The 27,740-nt window shown below is 32.5% G+C and overlaps 1 protein-coding gene across 1 annotated transcript; it reads right to left on the bottom strand.

The window, feature by feature from the left end:
- Positions 1 to 816: 816 nt before the first annotated feature.
- LOC129232500 (uncharacterized) lies at positions 817 to 27,306 on the bottom strand. Its single transcript, XM_054866646.1, has 4 exons — positions 27,243 to 27,306; positions 23,258 to 23,366; positions 1,815 to 1,888; positions 817 to 1,007 (listed from the first exon to the last, which is right to left on the bottom strand). Exons 1-4 carry the CDS (start codon positions 27,300 to 27,302, stop codon positions 936 to 938), a joined length of 315 nt encoding a protein of 104 aa, XP_054722621.1. The 5' UTR covers positions 27,303 to 27,306; the 3' UTR covers positions 817 to 935.
- Positions 27,307 to 27,740: the final 434 nt, after the last annotated feature.

Raw genomic sequence — 27,740 nt, forward strand, 5'->3', positions numbered from 1 at the left:
ATTTACAACTCATTTAAAAATAAACTCAGCACGAACAAAAACGAAACTATCTAAAAATCACAACAAAAAAGAATAATCTACAGAGAATTTACATAAAAAATATTGACACATTACAATAACTATCGGCGATTAAATTTCTTCTATAAAAAGCGATCGGGCGGCAGACACTTCTTTTCATTATACTGGCGCCTGAAGACAGCTGACGCGAAAAAGAAACTGTCTCAAGCAGAGCTAATTTGCTGCCTTCATATAAGTGGAAAAGTGACATGTAATGCCCCCAAAAAAGAGAATTCAAAAATTATTTACTCTCTTGTGGTTTCGGTCAGGTTTTCTTTTCTTTCTTTTTCAAACAGTCATTTTTACTGCTCAAATACAATGAACCTTAAAACAGATCAAAAAGTGTTATTCACGATTCCCATACTCCCCCCCCCCCCTCTTCTTTGTATCCACTACTTCATGTAATGCCCAAAAAAATCAAATTCAAAAAGATATTTACTTTTTTTAATGGTTTCGACATTTTTTAAATTTTTTTAAAGCAAACATTTAAAGCGGTTTAACCGTTAACAATGAAGAAACATGGTGGGGGATATTCCATGGAAGTTACAATTCTCACAGTTTGATTGTTTTTTTTTTTGTTTTTTTTTTTGAATAAATTAGCTACAATATGTAAAACTAAGACAGCAAATATCAAATGTAAATTTCTCTCTTTTTAAAACCTATTTCTCCTTTTAAGAAAAACAAACATGAAATCCGTAAAGTTACAGAAATGAGAAATTCCCCTTAATTTTAAAATGGCCCAAATGCAAAAAATATTTTTAAAGAAAGATCGAAACATTTCATTTGCTATGGAAAATTGGTTTTGAAATATCGTTTATTTTTGCTCAAAATCAGAATACACTGCAACCTTTGGAATTGTTGACGAATGCTTCTTAAGCTTATTGCTGTGATTCATTTGAGCCACCATTAGAGTCAGTAGAACCGTCCATAGGAACACAGGTCTTATCATCCTGAAAGGAAATAATTATAAAAATGATTATTTTGCATTAAAAATAATACTGCTGCCAAATACGCAAGCTGGCGAGAGGCCATGTCAGCCCTAATCGAAAACCAGAGACTCGGTTAAGAATCGAAGTAGAATACATTTTATAAGTTTTATAGGGGCAAGGGGGGCCACACGACCAAACTGACCAGGGGCCCGCCTTGACTCTCGGCTCCCTGCAAATACGACTTCGAAACGGTGCGCTATAGCTACGCTGTTCTCAATGGGAGCGTCATTAATAGTAAATTGGAAAAAAAAAAAAAAAAAAAAAAAAATCAAACGTAAACACCTATTGTACTGTTCTGTATTTTTTAACGTAAAAGTTATTTACCTTCATCTCCCCGTTATCAAGATATAAGGTTCAAAAATCAGTCAAAATTTTAAGAAAAGGTGCCAAATTTAAAGACTTGGCGAAAAATGAAAGGTACCACGCGACTTCACAGTCTGCATGTGGCAGGACATTCATCTGCAAAGTTTGTTGAAACTGTTTTAATTTTTCACCGAAACTCGGTAACTTTGTCGACTTTTCTTAACATTTCGGCAAACTTTAAAACATCATATTTCGATAATATGCAGACGAGGGCAAATAGTTTATGCTTGTAGAAACGTAATGGTGTTTCGATTGCTACATTTTTAGATTTTTTTTAATTATTCCACTAACGTATGACTTCCTGATGTAAGCACTTGTAAGTATCATTAATTATTGGTTTAATGAAATGGGAATTAAAAACAAATCATTAATGTTTGCATGAAAAAAGAAGAAGAGAAATCTTACTCCACATCGAAGTCCTGCACCGCATGGACACATCATCATGTTGGCATACAAAGTATCACCTCTACAAGCGTCGCCTGTAAAAAAGAAGAAAAATAATACCAATGATGTGAATATCATTAAATCATTTGATTTTATTCATTTATTTATTGCATTTTGTGCCTATTCAATACAATATTTGTTTCTCTACTCAATAGTGCTTTATTATTGATACATCTCTATTTTTAAAGTATGTATGTCAAAAAAAAAAAAAAAGCTAAATAGATTGAAGGAGACAGTGGCTGATTGAAAATATTTGGGTCCTTTAGAGAAGGGCTGAACTACGCAAAATACTTTTTAAGAGTACCTTATATGAAGGCGCCATGCCATTGCGACATGGCAAATCTGCTACTAAAAAGAGAAACTATTAGAAACTGACTCAGTGCTCCTAAAATATTATTTGGCTGCTGACCATTTTTCATTTGGTTTCCAATAAGATAGGATAGTGCTTAGACGTTGACCCCTTAAGTCCAAGGTCGCTGGTTTAAACCTAGTTTCAGTCGATGCATTTTTAATATACTAAAAATCGTCAGCGTCTATGTCTAATAATTTTGTGGCATGTTAAGTTATCTATATTTTTTAAAAACTTATCAGCTTCAATTTATATTGCACTATTTCAGTAACTGCATATGGTGTTGAGGGAGGGGCGTGACCTCATGTCGGTGTTTAAAGGAGAGCGTAGAGCCTGAAAGGTTGAGAACCCCTTGTACAGATAGCAGAGGCCGAGGTGGCCGAATAGGTAAGGCGTGGGACTTGTAATTGGAGGCTCCCAGGCTCGCGATGCCAGCTGGTCAAAGATCCTCTGTATTCTTTAATGGTGACTGACGAAGCACGTTAAATATGTTCGTTTGTGGTCATAAGGGACCATTCAATATTTTCGTAAAAATGATTTGGTAATTTTTGCCCCCCCCTCCCCTCCTGCCCCCATGTAAGGGTACGTAAGATTTTCAAACCCCTCCCCCTACTCATACGCAGGCTCGGACTGGCCCGCCTGCCAACCTGCCCGAGGGCAGGTGCGCCCTTTCTACTTTTTAAGATGAAATGCAATGCAAACGCCTTCACTGAAAAACAAAAATAGAAACTTGTCTTGCAAATTCAGAACAAAAGTTTTCTAATTGATTCGAAAGCTCTCATACCTTCCCCTCATTTTGAAATTTCGAAAATTTTCCTCCAAGCCCGCTTTACCTAATGTTATCGTCTAAAATTTTCCGCCTTTTGAATTTCAATTTCGAAAAATTGCCGGGAAAAGTTCCTTCTATCCCATCCCCTCCCTTCCCGCAATGTTTCTAAAGATGACCAACAAGAGCGTTTGTAAGACTCTTATTTCAAAAAAAAAAAGAAGAAAAGGGAGAGACCTTCGAATCTTCAATCAAAAAGAATGCCTATTCTGGAACTTCGATTTCGAAAACGTTCTGGAAGAAAGTTTCGAATCGCATTTTTTTCCCTAACGTCATTAAAGATGGACGGCAATAGCGTTTTAGGATTAAAATTTAAAAAAAAATTCTGGAGGTGGAGGCCTTCTCTCTTTATCTTCTAGCATCATCGAAGTTAGTCTAAAACTGCATTTTTAAATTACATGAATAAGTTTATTATTATTGGTAGAGTCGGTAGTGGTTGCCGTTTCAATACAGTTGTCAGGGCGTTTGTCAGTGAGTTTTTCTACTCTTATTTTTAATGAATTTCATAGTGGAAAAGTTGAATTTCGTATAGATATGGAGCAGTGCGCATTTTATAACATAATGACCACTTGACATCAATGTCACCTAGTGGAAAAAATATCACTCAGAAGATGCGAAATCAAACCACTGGGCGACTTCAGAAATTCCGAATGTACTTATTCATTATTATTTGTAAATTGCCGTTTTTGGCACTTGATTGAAAAAACTAGTGAAACGTGCCTTCCCCTAAAAGTTAACAAAGATGGCCTACAGTCAAGTTTTTACAATTTCAATGGGAAGTCCACAAAATCTCTCCTCTCCCAAATAAACAAAAATTCTCTAAAATTGTGTTAAAAAAATTCCGGGAAAAAGTCACCAAACTCTCTCTCTCCCCCACCCCCAACACATTACAAACTAGTATGTTGTGGCCATCACGAAACTTTCTTCTATATTTTTCTTTTTCTTTTTTTTTTTTTTTTCTGATCCCTCCCCATGCTTGACGAGGAAGTAATATTCCCAACAAAAACAAAATTACACATGCAAAAACTTGACCCAATGTCTGAATTATTGCAAAAGCAAAGCAAAGAACGAAAATTGAAAGTTATTTTAAAAGCCTTGCTTGAATTAATTACAAATATTTTATTTGTTAACAAACATAAGATGGCAACAGTTAAAAATTTTAAATCATTGAGATAATATTTCCTATCATTTCCATACAATTAAAATCACGAGAAATACGCAGACGACAATCTATTACGATTTATCTTTCTTATTGTTGCATTAATAAAAATATTTTTATTCGCAAAAAAAAAAAAAAAAAAAAAAAAAAAAAAAAATCATCACCTCTTGGAGCGATCGGCGTCAAAATAGAACCAAAGCCTGTTTACATATGGATTCACATATATTCCAAATTTCAACCAGAACGTAGCATTACTTCTTGAGATAGGGCACTCAAAATGGAAAAAAAGAACGGGTGATTGCGCTACCCCCTTTTTAGCTGTTGACACAAAAATAAAATCAGTTCTTATACCCACTAAGGGCTACTTGCCGATAAATTTTTCTTTCATTCCGTTCATTATTTCTTGAGATACAGCAGTCACAATTGACGACAAAAAACGTTCTATAGCTCAACCCCCGTTTGAGTTATTGACACCAAAATTGAATCAGCACCTGTTCCTGTTAATACCAACATATGGACCAAATTTTGTTTGATTCCGCCAGTAACTTCCTGAGGAATAGCAAGCACGCGTAACTCGAAAAACGTCCCATTGCTCCACCCCCCTTGGAGGAATTCGCGCCAAAAACTAATGGGCACAAGTTCACATACGGGCACATATGTGTACTAAATTTCGTTCGATTTCATGCGGTAGTTTTTGTTGTAGAGCGGCCACAAAAAACTGGTCACACACAGACGTGACACACATACATACACACACACATACATACATACACACACACATACACACACACACACAGACAGACAGACATTTTCCAAAAATGGTCGAAATGGACTCAGCACACCTCAAAACGTTCGAATCCGTCAAAATTCGAAATTCGAAAATTTGCACGAATCCAATACTTTCTTCTATATATTAGATATAGAAGAAAGTAAAAATCGTCTACAACTGTATTTTTATGACTTTAATTCCAAAAATTTTGCAGGGGAGAGTTCCGCAACCCCCTCTCTCCAATGCCATCGAAGATTGTCACAACTTCTGAATTTTTGGAGCTTTAATTTCGAAAAAAATCGCCGGAATCGAGAACTTTTTCGAAAATGTCGTTAATGAGGGCTTTCAGTTACGTTTTTAAACTTTAATTCCGAAAAAATTCCGGGGGAGAGCCCTCGATCTCGAGTCCTTCTTCTAACGTCAATGAAGACCCACTAACATTATCTTTTTGAAGTTTCAATATTGAAAATTTGACGGTTTACTCCTGACTCCTTCCCTTCCCTTTACGCTGCCAAAGATGGCTAACCATCGTATTTCAAAACTCCAATTTCCAAAATTTTCCAATGAAAGTTCCAAACCCTGTTCCTTCCCCCTACGTCATAAAAGATGGCTTACAACTGCGTTTTTGAGACTTCAATTTCAAAAAATTTCCGGAGAGGAGCCCCCATGTCTTTCTTTCCTCATCTTTCAACATCATTCAAAGATCGTCTAAAACAGCGTTTTTAGAACTCCTACATCGAAAAGTTTCTGTTGAAAAGTTCTAAACCCCATGTCTTCTGCCACTTCATCAAAGATGGTCTACAATTGCGTTTTTAGGACTTCAATTCCAAAAATTTTTCCGGCTCGCGAACCCCCTGGTTTTTAGTATTGCTAAAAACCAGGGGCTAACAATACTAAAAACCTTTTTAGCAATATTTGCGTTTTTGAAGCTATCATAAAACGACTGGGGTGAACTCATGTCTCTCATCTTTCCCTTCAAGAACACAAAGATAGCAAATTATTGTGTTTTCAAAAATATACCCTTAAAGTTTAAAAAAGAAAATCCGGAACGCGACCCTCCCTTCCACTTGTTAACCTCCAAATAGTCTAAAAATGCGTTCCGAAAAGAATTTTCGGGGGAAAACCTGCAAACACTCCTTCCTTTGGGCGAATATTAAACAAAACTCAATCAACAAACGAATTCAAAACTATCTTCAAATTTTACTTACAAATGCAATTTTAGTATTTCATTATGTTCGGTACGTAAACTAGTAAAAAGAGATGCCATTTTGGTGCTGCAGCCCTTTCTTTTAAAAGTAAAAAAGTACAGTTGAGGACCTGAATAACAACTGAAAAAACTTCACGAGTTTTCAAACGAATAAAAAGTTAAAGGGTTTAACTTAAACAATAGATCTAGAATATTAGTAGAAACTCTTTTTTCAATTTTTTATTCTTGTGTGTGTGATATTCGAAACACTTATAACTTTCATTCAAACTCTTTGAACGAACTTATTTTCATTAGTCCCCCCTCCCCCCTTAATGAATTACTCAATCGCCCCTCTCAACAGGATCGTCTGGATCCGCCACTGATCGCTCCCTTAAAATGATCGTCTATATCCTTTCCGCGACCCCCCCCCCCCCCCCCCATTGGCATGCGTCTTCAGAAAAATTGGGGTATGCGCCTTTTTGAGGACCCAGTCCGACCCTGCTCATATGAAAGATTCCATTTCGTTTTTCAAAATAATAAAATAATGGATCTTATAGCATTGGAATCGTTATTAAATTCACTATTATTAATTTACTAGAAAATCAACCGTCAAGGTATGACGGGTGAAAATTGTTAGATTTAAGACTTTAAACTATTTTTAAACAATCAGCTTTATTTACAGAATTTTACTTAATAATGTTTTCATCTGCGTTTTCAGTTTGACAGCAGTCGTTCAGTTTGTGTACGTGCTGCATTCTTTTAAATTCAGTGTAACATTTTGCTCCATGTTTTTGTTGTATTGTGTGTCGTAGTTACGTTATATGTTTAATATGTTGTTTGTTTGCCATTTTACTTTTAGTCAAAAATAAATTTGTTTTATATGAGAGTATTGCTGATTTCTGCTGAATAATTTAACAAAAATTACTTCTACATTTGAGCAAAGTTATTGCCTGTTTGGTGATATTTTGATAGCTGAAATCGTAACCTTAACTCCAGTGGATTAACCCTAAACTCCAGTACACAGAGTTAATAGTTGACCACTTTTACGTTTTTTATTGTCCTAAAACTACAGTTTTACCAGTAAAACAAATAATTTACCGGATCCAGTTCAGCCCTGTCAAAATAAAGCATTTCGCTGCATGGTCAAACATTATCAAAAAATATTATCAAAGTATCATGTCGTGATGCGAGTTTCATTGTTGATGAGGTAAGCGTTACTCGATCAATAAGTTGGCTAGTATATATGTAAGGATTATCGCAAAATGAATTCGTTGTTATTTATTTACTACATGAGAATTTTTAAAAACCTTTTTGTTTGAAGAAATATTTACTTAAAAGTTGAAATCTAGACTAAATGATTCTTCGACATATTTTTGCATACGATGCGATACCAATTAAAAATAAATCATGCAATACATAGTGCGATTCTTTTATGTTTTACACTATTCATTCTCTGAAAATCACGTAAAAAACAGCTCATCCTAATGCGTTTTTTACCTTCCAGACAGTAGGTAAAAATTGACAGTTCAACGCCAGGAGGAGGTGGTGGTGGTGGTAACACCTCCTCCACCTCCTCCCGACCTGGGGATGACCTTGGGCTGCCCCTCCACCCCCTGCCGACCCCCCCTCCACTTCCTCCGACCTTGGGGTTGACCTTGGGTTGCGCCTCGAACTTGAAGAAGATGACTACCCTGATTTCGCCCTTCCTCGTTTTCGATCGCGTTTTTACCGTGAAAGGTTACGAATAGTTTTCGCGCGTTTTTGAATATTTTCCCGCGCTTTTGGACTTTGTCGTTTTTCTAGTCATAGAAGACTAGGAGGTTTTTCACTTTTTGAATGGCAACGTCAAAGTTTTGGTTGTTATGACAACCAGAGTTTTTAGTTTTCGGTTGGCAACACCTGTTGCTATGCTTTAACTTATGCGGTGGGGCCGTGGTAGCCTGATCGGTAGGGCATTGGACTCGGGGCCGGAGGGGCTCGGGTTCGATCCCCGCTGGTCGAAGACCCACCGTCGTCATTAAAGGGGACTGGGCGACGTTAAATATGCTCGTGGTCTCAATGTCCTCCAAGTGAAACGATACCTCTGGGGGTGCTAGTACCAGGCAGCTATTAGCTCTTGGACTAGTTCTAAATTCTCATTAACTGTTCGATCCGGTGATGGTGCTGCCATCTATCGGTATATAAAATAATGGAGGCAAGACACTAGTATGCAGACCTCGACATAAAATACAGTTGAAGTCAGTTGTGACTCTTGAATAGAAATAGAATAGAAAAAAAAATAGAAACTTATGCGGTGTTTATCGTTCATGGCGCCATCTATTGAGAGGTTTATTTTTATTTTTTTTTATTTCTGCGAATTTAATTATTTTTATTTTTACAGAATGTTGAAGTTGGGAATCGAACACCCAAACTTTGAGTTAGCAAAAACGTATGCTAACCACTATGCTATATTTTTCATTACACTTTCAGTCTTAATGTGAATCTGTACCATGACAACGAATATTACAATTAAATTAATTTTAAAACCATCAGTTAATTTACTCTTTAGTACTAATCATGGCATATCATTAACTGAATTTCAGCTCATAATTGAAACTATAATCATTATTATTATTTTTCATAATAACAAAGTTTTCACTTAAGTAAAGATTTATTTAAATACAACCCATTCGAGATTTTAGATTTATTTCAATGCTTTGTGGACTTGAAATATATTTTAAACTTTGATTTTCTTTTTCATGCATTTCAAACTTTATCCTTTTTATTTTTTCTAACTTGTTAAATTTTCTTAACTAATTTCTTTTTTCTTTGTCAAATTTACAAATATTTTTTCTAACTTGTAAAAATTTCGAAGAAATAATTTTCTTAACTAATTTTTTTTTTTGACTTTCATACAACAAAATATTTTTTCTTACTTGTTAAATTTTCAAAGAAATAATTAACTTAAATATTCTTTCACACATTTTGAACTTTAACGTTTTTTCCTGTCATTTAGCACTTTGATTTTTTTTTCACTATTTTAGCGTTTTTCAATTATTTTCAGTCTTTAACTATTTTCTTAACTTTTTAGTCTTTAACTAATTTCAAGCATTTCAGACTTAGATTATTTTTTCGTGATTTCGATTTTTTTTAGTATATTTTAGAGTTTGATCATTTTCTCGCTTGTTTTTACTTTATCGTTTTTTTTTTCCCGATATTTTTAAACTTAGAAATTTTTCACAAGTAGTGACAGGAATCGAACCTTCAAATTTTTCAAAACGTTATCATGTCTTCAATTTTTGCAATCATGTCAAACTTGCAATCAATTTACTCGTAGTAGTAATTAACACTTATCATTAACAAATTTTCTCAGATTTTAAAAAATCAACTTAATTAATTTTTTCCAGTAAGCAAATTGCGCACTCAAGTTACATTCCAACACTGCATATATGTTTCAAGAGTTTCATTGAATTTATCACATTCCATTTAATTAACTCTAATAATTACTTTTTCATTAATACTTAACTTAATCATTTTATCATACATTTATTCCAGTTACAAAATTATGCTTAAAAGTTATTTATTTTTCTTAGCACAAGAGAGTTTAACATGTTCCTACTAAAATGCTTTTCACTCTAGTTTGAGTTTACTAAAATAGCAACTCATTTACGATTTAGATTCATTTAATCGTCTTTGATTCTTTTTTCATTGTTAATATTTTAAATTATCACATACGTTATTATTTTTATACATTTATCCATTTAATTTTCGAAAATCTACAATCAATTTACTTTTCGTATTAATTAACACTTATCACTATCAAATATTTTCATGAATTTTAAAAAATTATCTTCTTAAATAATTTTTTACTGTAACCAAATTTCCCACTCAAGTTATATTTTATCACTACATATGCTTTTCATGAGTTTCACTTAATTTATCGCATTTCATTTAATTAACTCTAATAATTATTTTTTATCATCGATATTTAAGTTAATCATATTTTCCTTTCTTTATTTTTTTTTTTTTCATGCAAACACTCTTGATGGAATAAAACAAAATTTTCAACTTTCATGAATTAAATCCCCTCTGAATATTTTATTTTACTTTACCATACTTTACTATTTTACTTACTGCGTTTTACTATTTATCATTCATTACAGCTTTTCCAAAATATTACTTTACAACCAACCAATTTCATTAACAGAATTTTCATTACAATTTATAAATTTCACTTTTATTTAATTATTTTTACCTACGGTAAAATAAAACACATAACACAAAAATGTTAAACATCAATGAAGTACCCAAGAAATGTTAAAATTATAAGTCGAGTATCAAAACTTCATGTCAGCAAATTTTAAAAATAGACTTACCGAAAAATAACTTCTACTGAAATTCATTTCAAAACTTGGAATCAATTTACTCTTAGCATTAATAAACACTTATCATTAAGAAATTTTCATGGATTTTAAAAATCAACTTATTTAATTTTTTTCCAGTAAGCAAATTTCGCACTCAAGTTACATTTCATCACTTTATATGTTTTTCAAGAGTTTCATTTAATTTATCACATTTTATTTAATCAACTCTATTAATTATTTTTTTGATTAGTATTTAACTTAGTCATTTTATCGCATAGTGTTTTACTTTATTATTTTTTTTTTCATACAAGCACTCTTGTTAGAATAAAACAAAATTTTCAACCTTCATGAATTAGAATCACTTTGGCTATTTCATTTTCCCAATAATATTTTACTTTAACAACTAATTTCTTTAACAAAATCGATATCATTTATTTTAGTCTTTATCCTTTTCGAACGATACATTCAATTGGACAGCTATACGTTAAATTAAGAAACTTAATCTAAATTTTGACAAATTAAGTTATAGTTAAATACTGACTAAAATTAAGTACAAAAGACTAACCTTTTTGGGGTGAAATCCCTCAAGTACCAGCTATCGCGAAGTTATTTAAAAACAGTGAATGAAATTGTAATAAGTGGATTGTTAATTATAACTCAATCTCACAAAATTACAATTACATGCATGTTTTATTTGAAATCGCTGCATACGACTGGCTGCCCATCGTCGATTTGCAGAACGCATGCCGTGATATCGCAAATCAACTCGGCTGTTGAAAAAAACTACCGTAATCCCACAGCACTTCGGATCGTCCACACACACACATCGAGGCGAATTGAGAAAATGACTTTATCAATATTGCTATCTACCCCTTTACCGATAACAGATAGCAAACCCCACGTGCTAGTATTATTCACCACCTGGCCTACGTCTTTCAAGTGATGTCACTGTTTCTGACCAATTAAAATTAGTTCACGTTTCTCAAATATCAAGCACATAGATCGGCAATAGCCTGATGTCAGGTTCTCCAAACAAAATTTTAGATTTTAATTCGTAGTTTCGAATTAATTTCTTTTTCATTTCAAACTTATAAAAAAAATTTCCAGCTTGTAAGAATATTTCTTTCAAAAACAGATTTTTGATTCAAAACAGTATTTTTTCAAACTTGTAATATTTTTCTACTTAGAAAATGAAATCAAAAATTTTTGTTTTCTTTAATCATATAAAATGTTTTTAAGAAATAATTTCTCAAACTTGTAATATTTTTCCACTAATTAAAAAAAAATCAATTTTTTTTTTTTCAATCATATAAAAATAAATTTTTAATCTTACAACAGTAAATTTTTCCGCAAAAATATTTTTTTCAAATCAAAATAATAATAATATTTTTGTAACATATTGTTTTTTTTTCCTTTCAATCTTTTTTTTTTTTTTTTCAAAAATTTTCAAACTTACAAAATAAAATTTTTTCAACTGAATCTTCAAACGAAATGCTTTAATTAAATTTAAAACTCAATATCACTTTACTCTTAGTATTAATAACCAATAGCACTTAACCATTTACTCTTTGCACTCTAAGTATTAATTAACACACACGCATTAGAAATAATAATAATAATGTTTAAGATACTTACAAATCATCCACTCAAGCTTTCAAATATCCATCTAGCATGTTATTGTTCATTCGTGTGAGGGAACTTGTAATAAAACTTTACTTATCAACCGAAATTATAAGCGAAAATATCGCATTTTTTAGCACTTAATATAATCCTACAATTAACAAATTGGTTTTAACTTTGAATTTAAGAAAAATAAAAACTATTACACACTTAGTAACATATCTATCGATGTATATTATTTCATGACAAATCACAAATAGGTGAGGATCTTTTATCGATCATGTGACCAACTAAGTTAAGAAAGAGCGTTCTTATCTCATATGAGAATTTATAAGTCTTTAATATTTCTCTTTAATGTAAATGTATTGATACGTACGAGTTTGTGTATGTGAATATAACTGTGTATTGTTTTCAAACCATTGTCATGTTTAAGCTTTACGGTTCTAATTTTGACTTTCCACTTAGCATTATTTGAAGTCCTTCGCATGCATTAAACTATAGAAATATTACAAAAATTATATTTTCATTCAGTCTTAATTACAAAACCATACAATAAGATGAAGACAACACCGATAGTATAAAGATTACTTACAATAAAGTGCATATAAAAAATATATGTAAGAGTGATTTCAAAGTATAATCCATCAACCATATTCAACAACTCAATCAAAACACAAGTCTCTTTTAAAATGATAAACACAATTTATTCACACACACAGTAAAAGACAATTAAAAAAACTTTCATCTTTAAGTAAAACTCTTCAAAACTTTCAAGCGTATTTTTAACATCGATTGCATCAAATAAATCAGACACATGACATTTTAAACATGGACTATCAACATTCAAAGTAACGAAGTCACGAGTCAAGTTTTCCCAATTAACATTAAAAAGAGCCCGTTCGAAAAAAGTGTCGAACTTTCGACCCCTTGTTAATGATTCACATTCATGCACTCTCATGTAAAAAATGAATCCATTTTTACAATCCACACATTCTTTTTTAGAAAGGTAGTTTATGTTGCATATGAGCTCATCAAATAGTCACTTACGTAGAGAATCAGCCAGTTTACGAACTTCTTGTGATGTATATGTGCTGATTTTATCACATCGACAATCACAGGGATATTTTTTCTCAATTTCCGAAAGGATGTACTCTTTTAGAGTATAAGTCATAAGTTTGTCTTTGACACTACGTGAGATACAAGGGGACGCGTAGCACAATTTGTCAATCTGGCTTTCCAAAAGTAGAACTCTATCAGGCATCAACTGGAACACTTCTCGTTTCAGTTTGAACAATCTTTGCACACTAACACAGATGTTACCATTCGCACTCGACTCTCCTTTTTTATAACAAAAGCGAAATCACGGTCTTCGATTAATTTTTGATTTACATTTTTACGTAGGCTTGAAATAAGTGATCTCCACACATCTGGTTCTAAGGAAATACCATCCATAGTTGGTCGAAAAATACCATCTTTCCCACACGTATATCTTCTAATATGCACGCGTGTACGTTTCCGAAAAGTATTCACCTAAAGTGAAAATACAATCACCCAAGTGTATCATATCATCAGGCTGTGGAGAAGCCTCAATGTTCATTTTCATGTTCGTTGCATCCCATCTGTTCATCTTCAGGCTTCAAAGTTTCAGAATGATTTTCACCAGCGTTAGTCATTCTTAACTCTCATAGGATTAGGAGTCACAATACTAAAACAACTTCCTGTGAACTTAAAAAATAAATCAAACTAGGTTTTAACACTAGCTGGTGAAGAAAAATCCTAAGTACATAGAATAAAATTTCACGATCTCTTTCAAAGCTCAGAATCACCCTGAAAATGATTCTCCAAACATCCACTATAAACCAATGAATATTCACTTTAACCAATGAGAAGTGTACATAAATCTCTTGCTACTGACGTCATAGAATATCACATGAACTTTTGAGCAGAATTGAGTTGTTTTACACAGTATTCAGATTTTTAGAAAATGCCAACACTTTGACTTCCAAATTCATCCTGACCTACTACGAGTAATTTTAAGATGGTAGCAGGTTTTCACATCACATCGAATGCCGATGACGGTTTCGCATCTCATGCAAATTGACATGATCAATTACACGTGATTGATCATGTCATGCGATGAATTTGGAAGTCAAAGTGTTAGCATTTTCTAAAAATCTGAATACTGTGTAAAACAACTCAATTCTGCTCAAAAGTTCATGTGATATTCTATGACGTCAGTAGCAAGAGATTTATGTACACTTCTCATTGGTTAAAGTGAATATTCATTGGTTTATAGTGGATGTTTGGAGAATCATTTTCAGGGTGATTCTGAGCTTTGAAAGAGATCGTGAAATTTTATTCTATGTACTTAGGATTTTTCTTCACCAGCTAGTGTTAAAACCTAGTTTGATTTATTTTTTAAGTTCGCAGGAAGTTGTTTTAGTATTGTGACTCCTAATCCTATGAGAGTTAAGAATGACTAACGCTGGTGAAAATCATTCTGAAACTTTGAAGCCTGAAGATGAACAGATGGGATGCAACGAACATGAAAATGAACATTGAGGCTTCTCCACAGCCTGATGATATGATACACTTGGGTGATTGTATTTTCACTTTAGGTGAATACTTTTCGGAAACGTACACGCGTGCATATTAGAAGATATACGTGTGGGAAAGATGGTATTTTTCGACCAACTATGGATGGTATTTCCTTAGAACCAGATGTGTGGAGATCACTTATTTCAAGCCTACGTAAAAATGTAAATCAAAAATTAATCGAAGACCGTGATTTCGCTTTTGTTATAAAAAAGGAGAGTCGAGTGCGAATGGTAACATCTGTGTTAGTGTGCAAAGATTGTTCAAACTGAAACGAGAAGTGTTCCAGTTGATGCCTGATAGAGTTCTACTTTTGGAAAGCCAGATTGACAAATTGTGCTACGCGTCCCCTTGTATCTCACGTAGTGTCAAAGACAAACTTATGACTTATACTCTAAAAGAGTACATCCTTTCGGAAATTGAGAAAAAATATCCCTGTGATTGTCGATGTGATAAAATCAGCACATATACATCACAAGAAGTTCGTAAACTGGCTGATTCTCTACGTAAGTGACTATTTGATGAGCTCATATGCAACATAAACTACCTTTCTAAAAAAGAATGTGTGGATTGTAAAAATGGATTCATTTTTTACATGAGAGTGCATGAATGTGAATCATTAACAAGGGGTCGAAAGTTCGACACTTTTTTCGAACGGGCTCTTTTTAATGTTAATTGGGAAAACTTGACTCGTGACTTCGTTACTTTGAATGTTGATAGTCCATGTTTAAAATGTCATGTGTCTGATTTATTTGATGCAATCGATGTTAAAAATACGCTTGAAAGTTTTGAAGAGTTTTACTTAAAGATGAAAGTTTTTTTAATTGTCTTTTACTGTGTGTGTGAATAAATTGTGTTTATCATTTTAAAAGAGACTTGTGTTTTGATTGAGTTGTTGAATATGGTTGATGGATTATACTTTGAAATCACTCTTACATATATTTTTTATATGCACTTTATTGTAAGTAATCTTTATACTATCGGTGTTGTCTTCATCTTATTGTATGGTTTTGTAATTAAGACTGAATGAAAATATAATTTTTGTAATATTTCTATAGTTTAATGCATGCGAAGGACTTCAAATAATGCTAAGTGGAAAGTCAAAATTAGAACCGTAAAGCTTAAACATGACAATGGTTTGAAAACAATACACAGTTATATTCACATACACAAACTCGTACGTATCAATACACTTACATTAAAGAGAAATATTAAAGACTTATAAATTCTCATATGAGATAAGAACGCTCTTTCTTAACTTAGTTGGTCACATGATCGATAAAAGATCCTCACCTATTTGTGATTTGTCATGAAATAATATACATCGATAGATATGTTACTAAGTGTGTAATAGTTTTTATTTTTCTTAAATTCAAAGTTAAAACCAATTTGTTAATTGTAGGATTATATTAAGTGCTAAAAAATGCGATATTTTCGCTTATAATTTCGGTTGATAAGTAAAGTTTTATTACAAGTTCCCTCACACGAATGAACAATAACATGCTAGATGGATATTTGAAAGCTTGAGTGGATGATTTGTAAGTATCTTAAACATTATTATTATTATTTCTAATGCGTGTGTGTTAATTAATACTTAGAGTGCAAAGAGTAAATGGTTAAGTGCTATTGGTTATTAATACTAAGAGTAAAGTGATATTGAGTTTTAAATTTAATTAAAGCATTTCGTTTGAAGATTCAGTTGAAAAAATTTTATTTTGTAAGTTTGAAAATTTTTGAAAAAAAAAAAAAAAGATTGAAAGGAAAAAAAAACAATATGTTACAAAAATATTATTATTATTTTGATTTGAAAAAAATATTTTTGCGGAAAAATTTACTGTTGTAAGATTAAAAATTTATTTTTATATGATTGAAAAAAAAAAAAAAAAAATTGATTTTTTTTTAATTAGTGGAAAAATATTACAAGTTTGAGAAATTATTTCTTAAAAACATTTTATATGATTAAAGAAAACAAAAATTTTTGATTTCATTTTCTAAGTAGAAAAATATTACAAGTTTGAAAAAATACTGTTTTGAATCAAAAATCTGTTTTTGAAAGAAATATTCTTACAAGCTGGAAATTTTTTTTATAAGTTTGAAATGAAAAAGAAATTAATTCGAAACTACGAATTAAAATCTAAAATTTTGTTTGGAGAACCTGACATCAGGCTATTGCCGATCTATGTGCTTGATATTTGAGAAACGTGAACTAATTTTAATTGGTCAGAAACAGTGACATCACTTGAAAGACGTAGGCCAGGTGGTGAATAATACTAGCACGTGGGGTTTGCTATCTGTTATCGGTAAAGGGGTAGATAGCAATATTGATAAAGTCATTTTCTCAATTCGCCTCGATGTGTGTGTGTGGACGATCCGAAGTGCTGTGGGATTACGGTAGTTTTTTTCAACAGCAGAGTTGATTTGCGATATCACGGCATGCGTTCTGCAAATCGACGATGGGCAGCCAGTCGTATGCAGCGATTTCAAATAAAACATGCATGTAATTGTAATTTTGTGAGATTGAGTTATAATTAACAATCCACTTATTACAATTTCATTCACTGTTTTTAAATAACTTCGCGATAGCTGGTACTTGAGGGATTTCACCCCAAAAAGGTTAGTCTTTTGTACTTAATTTTAGTCAGTATTTTACTATAACTTAATTTGTCAAAATTTAGATTAAGTTTCTTAATTTAACGTATAGCTGTCCATTTGAATGTATCGTTCGAAAAGGATAAAGACTAAAATAAATGATATCGATTTTGTTAAAGAAATTAGTTGTTAAAGTAAAATATTATTGGGAAAATGAAATAGCCAAAGTGATTCTAATTCATGAAGGTTGAAAATTTTGTTTTATTCTAACAAGAGTGCTTGTATGAAAAAAAAAATAATAAAGTAAAACACTATGCGATAAAATGACTAAGTTAAATACTAATCAAAAAAATAATTAATAGAGTTGATTAAATAAAATGTGATAAATTAAATGAAACTCTTGAAAAGCATATAAAGTGATGAAATGTAACTTGAGTGCGAAATTTGCTTACTGGAAAAAAATTAAATAAGTTGATTTTTAAAATCCATGAAAATTTCTTAATGATAAGTGTTTATTAATGCTAAGAGTAAATTGATTCCAAGTTTTGAAATGAATTTCAGTAGAAGTTATTTTTCGGTAAGTCTATTTTTAAAATTTGCTGACATGAAGTTTTGATACTCGACTTATAATTTTAACATTTCTTGGGTACTTCATTGATGTTTAACATTTTTGTGTTATGTGTTTTATTTTACCGTAGGTAAAAATAATTAAATAAAAGTGAAATTTATAAATTGTAATGAAAATTCTGTTAATGAAATTGGTTGGTTGTAAAGTAATATTTTGGAAAAGCTGTAATGAATGATAAATAGTAAAACGCAGTAAGTAAAATAGTAAAGTATGGTAAAGTAAAATAAAATATTCAGAGGGGATTTAATTCATGAAAGTTGAAAATTTTGTTTTATTCCATCAAGAGTGTTTGCATGAAAAAAAAAAAATAAAGAAAGGAAAATATGATTAACTTAAATATCGATGATAAAAAATAATTATTAGAGTTAATTAAATGAAATGCGATAAATTAAGTGAAACTCATGAAAAGCATATGTAGTGATAAAATATAACTTGAGTGGGAAATTTGGTTACAGTAAAAAATTATTTAAGAAGATAATTTTTTAAAATTCATGAAAATATTTGATAGTGATAAGTGTTAATTAATACGAAAAGTAAATTGATTGTAGATTTTCGAAAATTAAATGGATAAATGTATAAAAATAATAACGTATGTGATAATTTAAAATATTAACAATGAAAAAAGAATCAAAGACGATTAAATGAATCTAAATCGTAAATGAGTTGCTATTTTAGTAAACTCAAACTAGAGTGAAAAGCATTTTAGTAGGAACATGTTAAAATCTCTTGTGCTAAGAAAAATAAATAACTTTTAAGCATAATTTTGTAACTGGAATAAATGTATGATAAAATGATTAAGTTAAGTATTAATGAAAAAGTAATTATTAGAGTTAATTAAATGGAATGTGATAAATTCAATGAAACTCTTGAAACATATATGCAGTGTTGGAATGTAACTTGAGTGCGCAATTTGCTTACTGGAAAAAATTAATTAAGTTGATTTTTTAAAATCTGAGAAAATTTGTTAATGATAAGTGTTAATTACTACTACGAGTAAATTGATTGCAAGTTTGACATGATTGCAAAAATTGAAGACATGATAACGTTTTGAAAAATTTGAAGGTTCGATTCCTGTCACTACTTGTGAAAAATTTCTAAGTTTAAAAATATCGGGAAAAAAAAAAACGATAAAGTAAAAACAAGCGAGAAAATGATCAAACTCTAAAATATACTAAAAAAAATCGAAATCACGAAAAAATAATCTAAGTCTGAAATGCTTGAAATTAGTTAAAGACTAAAAAGTTAAGAAAATAGTTAAAGACTGAAAATAATTGAAAAACGCTAAAATAGTGAAAAAAAAATCAAAGTGCTAAATGACAGGAAAAAACGTTAAAGTTCAAAATGTGTGAAAGAATATTTAAGTTAATTATTTCTTTGAAAATTTAACAAGTAAGAAAAAATATTTTGTTGTATGAAAGTCAAAAAAAAAAATTAGTTAAGAAAATTATTTCTTCGAAATTTTTACAAGTTAGAAAAAATATTTGTAAATTTGACAAAGAAAAAAGAAATTAGTTAAGAAAATTTAACAAGTTAGAAAAAATAAAAAGGATAAAGTTTGAAATGCATGAAAAAGAAAATCAAAGTTTAAAATATATTTCAAGTCCACAAAGCATTGAAATAAATCTAAAATCTCGAATGGGTTGTATTTAAATAAATCTTTACTTAAGTGAAAACTTTGTTATTATGAAAAATAATAATAATGATTATAGTTTCAATTATGAGCTGAAATTCAGTTAATGATATGCCATGATTAGTACTAAAGAGTAAATTAACTGATGGTTTTAAAATTAATTTAATTGTAATATTCGTTGTCATGGTACAGATTCACATTAAGACTGAAAGAGTAATGAAAAATATAGCATAGTGGTTAGCATACGTTTTTGCTAACTCAAAGTTTGGGTGTTCGATTCCCAACTTCAACACTCTGTAAAAATAAAAATAATTAAATTCGCAGAAATAAAAAAAAATAAAAATAAACCTCTCAATAGATGGCGCCATGAACGATAAACACCGCATAAGTTAAAGCATAGCAACAGGTGTTGCCAACCGAAAACTAAAAACTCTGGTTGTCATAACAACCAAAACTTTGACGTTGCCATTCAAAAAGTGAAAAACCTCCTAGTCTTCTATGACTAGAAAAACGACAAAGTCCAAAAGCGCGGGAAAATATTCAAAAACGCGCGAAAACTATTCGTAACCTTTCACGGTAAAAACGCGATCGAAAACGAGGAAGGGCGAAATCAGGGTAGTCATCTTCTTCAAGTTCGAGGCGCAACCCAAGGTCAACCCCAAGGTCGGAGGAAGTGGAGGGGGGGTCGGCAGGGGGTGGAGGGGCAGCCCAAGGTCATCCCCAGGTCGGGAGGAGGTGGAGGAGGTGTTACCACCACCACCACCTCCTCCTGGCGTTGAACTGTCAATTTTTACCTACTCCAGACGCAAATGAAATACCTAGCCAAACCACTTGACCACGCGATTTCTAAGGTGAAATATTATATATCAACTTGTGGAAATTGTAACGTAAGAATGGGTTTGACCCCCCCCCCCCTCAAAGTAATGATTTGTAGAGATTTTTCCACCCTCCCCCCCCTCGAGGCCCTTACGCAATTAAGGAATGGCCCCTAAAGTCCTTCAAGTTTCCTTTCCAAATCAAAACCTCTGGGGGGGGGGGGGAGGGTACTGGATCAGGGGTTTCTCGGCGCCTGGTCTGGATAAAAACAAAAATGAGCTAGCTGTCTTCGGACCCCATCTAACCGGGCAAACCACGTAAAGTGGTAGGTACGGGGGATCCTGGAGTGTAGAGAGAAAAAAAGACTGGTACAGTCGAGTCCCGACTTACGCGAGGGATGCGTTCCAGGACCCTTCGCGTAAGTTGAAATTTCGCGTTGTGGAAAAGGGTATGTGTAAAATTTTTTATAAACATACCCATACGATTTAAGACACTTGTAAACACCACCTCAAACTGTTAAAAACCATTTCGTAACTGTACATTACTGTTTCTTTAGCAAAAACTTGAATTTTTATTTATTGTATTTAAAAAAAAGAAAAGAAAACATTTTATTCAACATAAAAAACTGCTACGATGCAAAAAATCAATGATCAATAGGAAAGGAAGACGTAAAATAAACCACTACGGTACGTATACTATGTAGTAAGAAAAACAAATGCACTATAGTTGTTGAAACTTCCTCTTTTTCCTTCTATCTTTACAAACTTTAAATGAAACAGCGCTCTTAGGTGTCATTACATTTCATCAACTTTCCCATATAGAATGGAAAAAAAAAAAGGAAAATGAGGAGTAGTTATTTGTATAAGCGATGTTTAGACTAGTACGGTGCGGGAACTTCCGCCCTCAGCGATGCCAAAGGGATGAAGGTCCATTCACGAAAAAACCGCGATTCCCTTCGGAAAATTTTCGTGTTGCTGGTGAAGAATTCGCGTTAGGAATTAACATCTTTACCGGGGAAAAAATCGCGTTATAGCCAATGCGCGTAAGTCGGATCGCGTTGTAGCGGGAGTCGACTGTATTCACGGAAGCGATGATTTGTGGCACAAACTGCGTCACTGCAATATTTAAGGGAGGCGGGAGGGGGGGGGGGTGATGTTGAAGCGATTTGGTATCAGTTTTAGTTGGCCGGTTTCCTCGTTCTTGGGAGGGGTTCTGTATAAATTTGAGAGTACGTCATCTCTCTTGGGAGGGATGGGCACTCCTAGTATAGAAGCATCACAATTCACAACACAGACTAAGCTCAAGTTTAGCTCAAGTGGTGGCAATCCGTTGACATATAGGCCATAGTTGGCTATAGTTTTGCATTTAGTTTACAGTGCATGTCACTCACAATGATTATCAAATAACATTTTTTTTTAAAAAAATACTTAGCACTTTTCATAATGCACTCAAAGGACAAAATAACTTTTTCTGAGTCAAAAAGGACATTTTAAGCATTCCTGTAGTTTTCAATTATTCCAAGAAAATGACCCCGTAAAAAGAAGAAAAGTGAGGCTCAAGTCATGCAGAGAATTTTGTTATCATTATCTAGCTTTCGATCATCAATTTGAGTGTTGAAACATGCATATTTTTCTTGGAAAGTTTGGTCTGAAATGACTTGAGTCGCATTTTTCTTCGTTTGCGAGATCATTTTCTTGGAATAGTTGAAAACAACAGGAATACTTAAAATGTCCTTCCTGACTCAAAAAAAGTTATTTTGTCCTTTTGAGTACATTATGAAAGGTGCTTAGTTTTTTTTTTTTTAATCTGTTATTTTATTCTTCTGAGCGCAAATGTGTTTCAGAAATAGATTTATCATCACGAAACTTCATCTTATTTTTTCATAGAAATGCTCCGTACTAAAAGGAAAAAAAACTAATGTACGTGTCTAAAACTTTAAGCAGTTGGCACTAAAAAGTAATCCTTGTTCCTCTCTAGGATTCATTTGTGTGCTAATTTAATAAAAACCATTTAACTATTAAAGGCTTCCCCCAACTAATTTATGTTTCAAAACATACAAGTTACTCGTGGTAAAGATCCTAATATGTCTCTTTACTTAGCCCCATTATCGATTTTTTTTCATAGATGAGAACATTTCATGCTTGCTCCAGAGAAGTCTTGATTCAAAGTTTTCATTATGTTTACTATTAATATTACTCTTGCAAGGCAGCAAAATTTGTAACAATGGGTTTTATATTAAACATTTAACTGGGCAATTACATGAAATTTGCTGTTTTCCATTCTAACCGAAATGATAATTTTATTTTAGAGTTTTAATTTTTCAGCGTTATATTGTACCATAAGATTGAGCAAATCATTTAGTGAAATCCCGAAGCCTAACTGCTGAGTGATCTAACAGCTGAGATATAAGCAAAAGCAGGCCTCAGATTTTTCCGTGACAATCAGACCAAGTATAATAAGAGTGCTTAAAAAGAAAAGATTTAATAAAATGTTTCATCTGTCTTCTGGCACATTGTTTTGAGCATATTCGTTTTCAAGTACTCTCTATCCCCATCAGGAATGATCTATGCAGATTTGCTAGTTTAGCATTCCAACAAATGCATTGGCTGGTCCTTAGAGCAGGAATTAGTAAATGGAGGGAACAAGGCCAATCATTGGCTTAGCAAAAGCTTGGGCAAAGATCTCAAGTCACGTGACTTAACGACGACCAATGGTTGACACGTTTTGCTTGAAACTAGCGAAAGAAACCTGATTTCCACCAATGCTTCGCTTGAAAATTTATAACGTGACTTGGTGTCTTTTGTTTCAGGATTGAAAATTTTCACTCCTGCTGCCATTTTATCTTTTCTCGATGGTTTCGTCATTTCAAAACAAAAATTGAAAGCAAAATGTACCTTCTTTGCCCTTAGCCCTACAAACTCCAGCTGTCATTAGTCTGACACAACATTGGTCGTCTGTGCATTCGTTACAAAACATCTGTGCAACTTGAGCTTCAGTGATTGCCTGTAAACAAAAACATAATTAAAATCAAGCAATTTGCGCTGAAAACGTTAAAATAAGTGCTGCAATCGATAAAATTATTTTATCGATTTTTATCGATATTTGTGATTTCCCAAAAATGTCCGCATTCAGTACTTGACAAAATTTGGAGTTCTGTTCGGCAAAATTATCATTATTTGGCGAAGTTTGGAGTTCCATTCGGCAAATTAAGAATTTCTGCCCTCCCAAAAATTTAAGTTCGGGGCGCCCTGAGTGCAGAAATGTCATTTGTCAATGTTCAGCGGGAACACAATTTACGAGAAATTTTTGAAGATCCTAAATATGACGAAAGCGAAAGATACTGACCGTATTTGTTTAAATCATCAGTTAATTCATCAGCGTCAATTTGCAGTGATAAAGATATATAACACACTAGCAAAAATACCCGGCGTTGCCTGGGTCAGTAATAATTATTAGAAAAAATCGTTACTTGCTTTTGTTTTCTGTTTTAAGTGAAAGAATTTAAAACACATCTTTTTGACGTGATTAAAAATCGAGTTTCTTCCTTACCCATAAAACTAAAATAGTAATAAGTATAAAGAACAAAGTAGTATTGATTTAGAAACGAAAGCACTATATTTAAGCATATACAAATTTAAAAAACATGAAATTAATCTTCTCATGTTTAAAAAGATTAATCTGTTGATACTTTTTTTTTAACATGGAGTCTAAAACCTTCTCTGTATGGCTAATGAAGTACGAAGTGATTAAAAAAAAGTAGCTGCGCTCGTAATCCCTTTATACTTGCTTTAGTTATTTCGGGAAATTTCAATCATTGTGGCTCTTGGTGCGATTTTACCGAATTTGCGAAAGTCGTTTCGGGGTACCTTCGATGATGCTCCCCCATTCTTTCCTTAGTTTGTAAAACGATATGATATTAATTTTCGCTACAGAGATATCGTCGCCAGATGCTGAGATATTTTTGGTCACCATAAAATGGCGCTAAACGGTTTCATCCGAAATGTTACCAAAATAAGTAATAAAATTTGGTGATTGTTTGAAATTGTGCTAAAAGGAAAATTAATGGAACTTTTTGTGCTGTTTATGGATTTGCCTAATTTAGTTGCTGGATTATTTAACACAGTAAAAAAAGTCTTTTGAAAATTCTTTGATTGGCGATATTTTGTTTACATGGTGAAAGCTGAGAAACATTATGACGTAGTCTTCGGCTTCAAAAACAGCAACGTTGAAAAAACGGCCAAATGCATCAGCTTTCTGCAAAAATTTTGGCGATCTGCTGGTTGTTTGGATAATGAGTAAGTGTTCAATCAGCATAAATAATAATAAAAACCATTAATTACATTAAAGTTCCGTTTAAATGGAAAATCATCAGCCAAATCATGTATTATTTGCCAATCTTGTGCAAAAATCTTACTTCAAGATTTGACTTAAGAAAAGCCTTGAACAATCACGAAAAGCAAAGAAAGTCAACAATACAACAATTGTCGCTGTCGACTGGGAGTTGAGATGATACACTAAATACTGTATTGAGTTGAGGAAAGCCTTCGAACATGGATCTAAAAAGCTCATAACTCATTTTTTATTCTACTTAGAAATTTCGAAGAGGTGCCATCTTCAGCAGAAAAATCAGAGCTTTCGATGGACATATAATGTAAATATGTGCAAGTATTTTTTCATCCCAATATTAGAGAATTTATACAAAAATTGTGTCTTATTGCCTCCCTAAGGGGGTTTTGCCCCCCATAACGGGACGAAAACTACCCTATGTGTTATTCTGATGCATAAGCTATATTATTGTAAAGTTTCATCAAAATCCGTTCAGTAGTTTTTGCGTGAAAGAGTAACAAACATCCATACATCCATCCATACATCCATACAGACAAACTTTCGCATATATAATATTAGTAAGATTCATGGTGATCTTCCTTAATCTATTGTGATCTTCATGCAATAAAGTCACATTCGATATTTTATGATTTTTTAAAAGGTTCTTCTCTAGTTCGAAATATTATTTGTCTCTCTTTTTTATTGATCTATAAAATGGGGATATTTCGAAATTTTAAAAGTTTTTTTTCCTCTGAAAGAGCATGCTCAAAAACATAGGATCTGACCATTTTTAAAATGATTTGCCTAAGTTTAATATTTTTTAACAATTATTTTAAACAGTGCAATTCAATATTTTGCGCTTCTGCACATGACATCACAAGTCATGAAATGCTATTCACTGATGCCATTAGCGCATAGCGCAAAATTTAATTCGCTTATTTACTCACATGAGCTGGCAATGATATGGTTAATGGCAAGTGTCGAGCGCTATATTTAAATCAGTTCTGAATTATCATAAACTGGAAACGGAGTAGACTGCAAGCGTAAGCATTCAGGCGCCAGTGGAGATGCGCTAAAGTACATCCCTTGTGACGTCATAAAGATCACGCCTTATTTCCAAAATCGGACATTTAAAAAAATTAATTAAAATTGAGCGTTGGGAAAATGAAAGTTTCTTTCTCGCTCCATGTTTTTTTTTGCTTATTTTATCAATTTTAAAGACTAAAAGTAGTACTTTTGATTGAAGAACACAATCCCGTTATCACGACTCGCGATTTATTTAATCATGCTATTTTTTAAATAAAGGGTTTATTTAGTACTAGTGGCACCCGCACGGCTTCGCCCGTAATAGAAAAATTAAAGGTCTTTTGGTTCGCTTGTATATTTACAAATAATGTATGGTGAATTTTCTCGCCAATTGGCTTGTACCGACGTTACAGTTCCACGTTATGATAATTTCGTATCTCGCCAATTGGCTTGTGCCCATGTTACGGTTCCACGTTATGATAATTCCGTAATTTATGATAGTTTTTTTTTTTAAATTGGAATAAAAAAAGAACCACATCGAATTTTCGAAAAATCGCTTCGAGGTGCACACCCCCATGCTACATACTAACTTTGTGCCGAATTTCATGAAAATCGGCCGAACGGTTTAGGCGCTATGCGCGTCACAGACATCCTACAGACATCCAGACATCCTCCGGACAGAGAGACTTTCTGCTTTATTATTAGTAAAGATGATGCTTATTTAGTATGATGCTTCTTTTCTAATAGGGATAAAATTATTTTCCAACGAAAAATAAAATCTACAAATTTTAGTAAATTATAAGTTAAAATAGAGTAATATGGAAATAATTGAAGTACGATCACTTATCATTAAAAAATGGAATGAATTTGTGTGGAAATAAATTAATTTATGAGGTCCTGTTTAAATTTTCCACAGAGTAAGATTTTTCTGTAGTCCACCTTACGATTGTCGGCATTCGTCTTCAGACGAATTTACTGCAAAATCGGCTGAAAACAGCAGAACAGTAGCCGTGAAATTCGAGCAATGCCGAAACAACAAGTTTTCTTCGTAACCATTGTTTGTTTACAATTTTGCAAACAACATGGTTTTAAACAATTGATTTATCTTTTGAAGTTAGCCGAGTGCCAACAACGATGAGGCAGACTATATTGTAACCTCCCATTTATTAGCTCCCAAGTACCAATCAGGGAACTTTCTTGCTCACCTGAAGAAGCATCATAAGTAATTCCTTTGGAAAATTGCTCGATCTTTAACCTCTTACCTTGACTAATTATTTTAATTTTCCAAAATTCGATCAATGCCGAATAAATGCTATATATAGAATAGACTTAACCTATCTTGATTCTGATGATTTAATGGTCAGGGATAAGTTCTAATTTGTCAGACAATTTTTATAATTTCCTTTGATTTTTGATATAAATACTCCTATTGAGTCTAGTCAAATGAGCTGCGCTCTAGAAAATGTTATAAATTCGAATAAAGTCAAATAGAAAACGGTGTGACTTAAGAACTATGAATGTAGTTACCAGAAGTGACAGAGCCAGAAGTGCAAAGTAGACACGCATGGTTATGGGTAATGTTTTCATCGTAAACACTAAAATGGCTGTTAGACTAGTTCTTTTATACTTTTCTTTTTTTTTTTTTTTTTTTCAACGAAACATCTGTGGAACTGATAACCTGTCAGCATTTACTCAATGATTAACAGGAGTTAATAGATGGACGATTTTCCCCAACATCTGCTTAGACATTCGTGCATGTTTGACTCGAGAACTAATTAAACTTCTGATAGAATTTTGTGCGGAAGAAGATTGAAAAGTATTATTCTCATTATCTAACATATCGAACCAGTAAAAAACATTTGCATTTTGTTAATACATTATGTATTTTACAAATTTCATTTGATGTGTTACACTTTAAAGACAATGCACGTGTAACGATCACATAACATACATACGTATATACGAAACATGCATACGTATTTTGCTTTTATTTGAATGCAACGGCGGTATCCGATATGAAAAGTA

This window comes from Uloborus diversus, unplaced genomic scaffold, assembly GCF_026930045.1.
Source record: "Uloborus diversus isolate 005 unplaced genomic scaffold, Udiv.v.3.1 scaffold_1213, whole genome shotgun sequence".
Lineage (NCBI taxonomy): Eukaryota > Metazoa > Arthropoda > Arachnida > Araneae > Uloboridae > Uloborus > Uloborus diversus.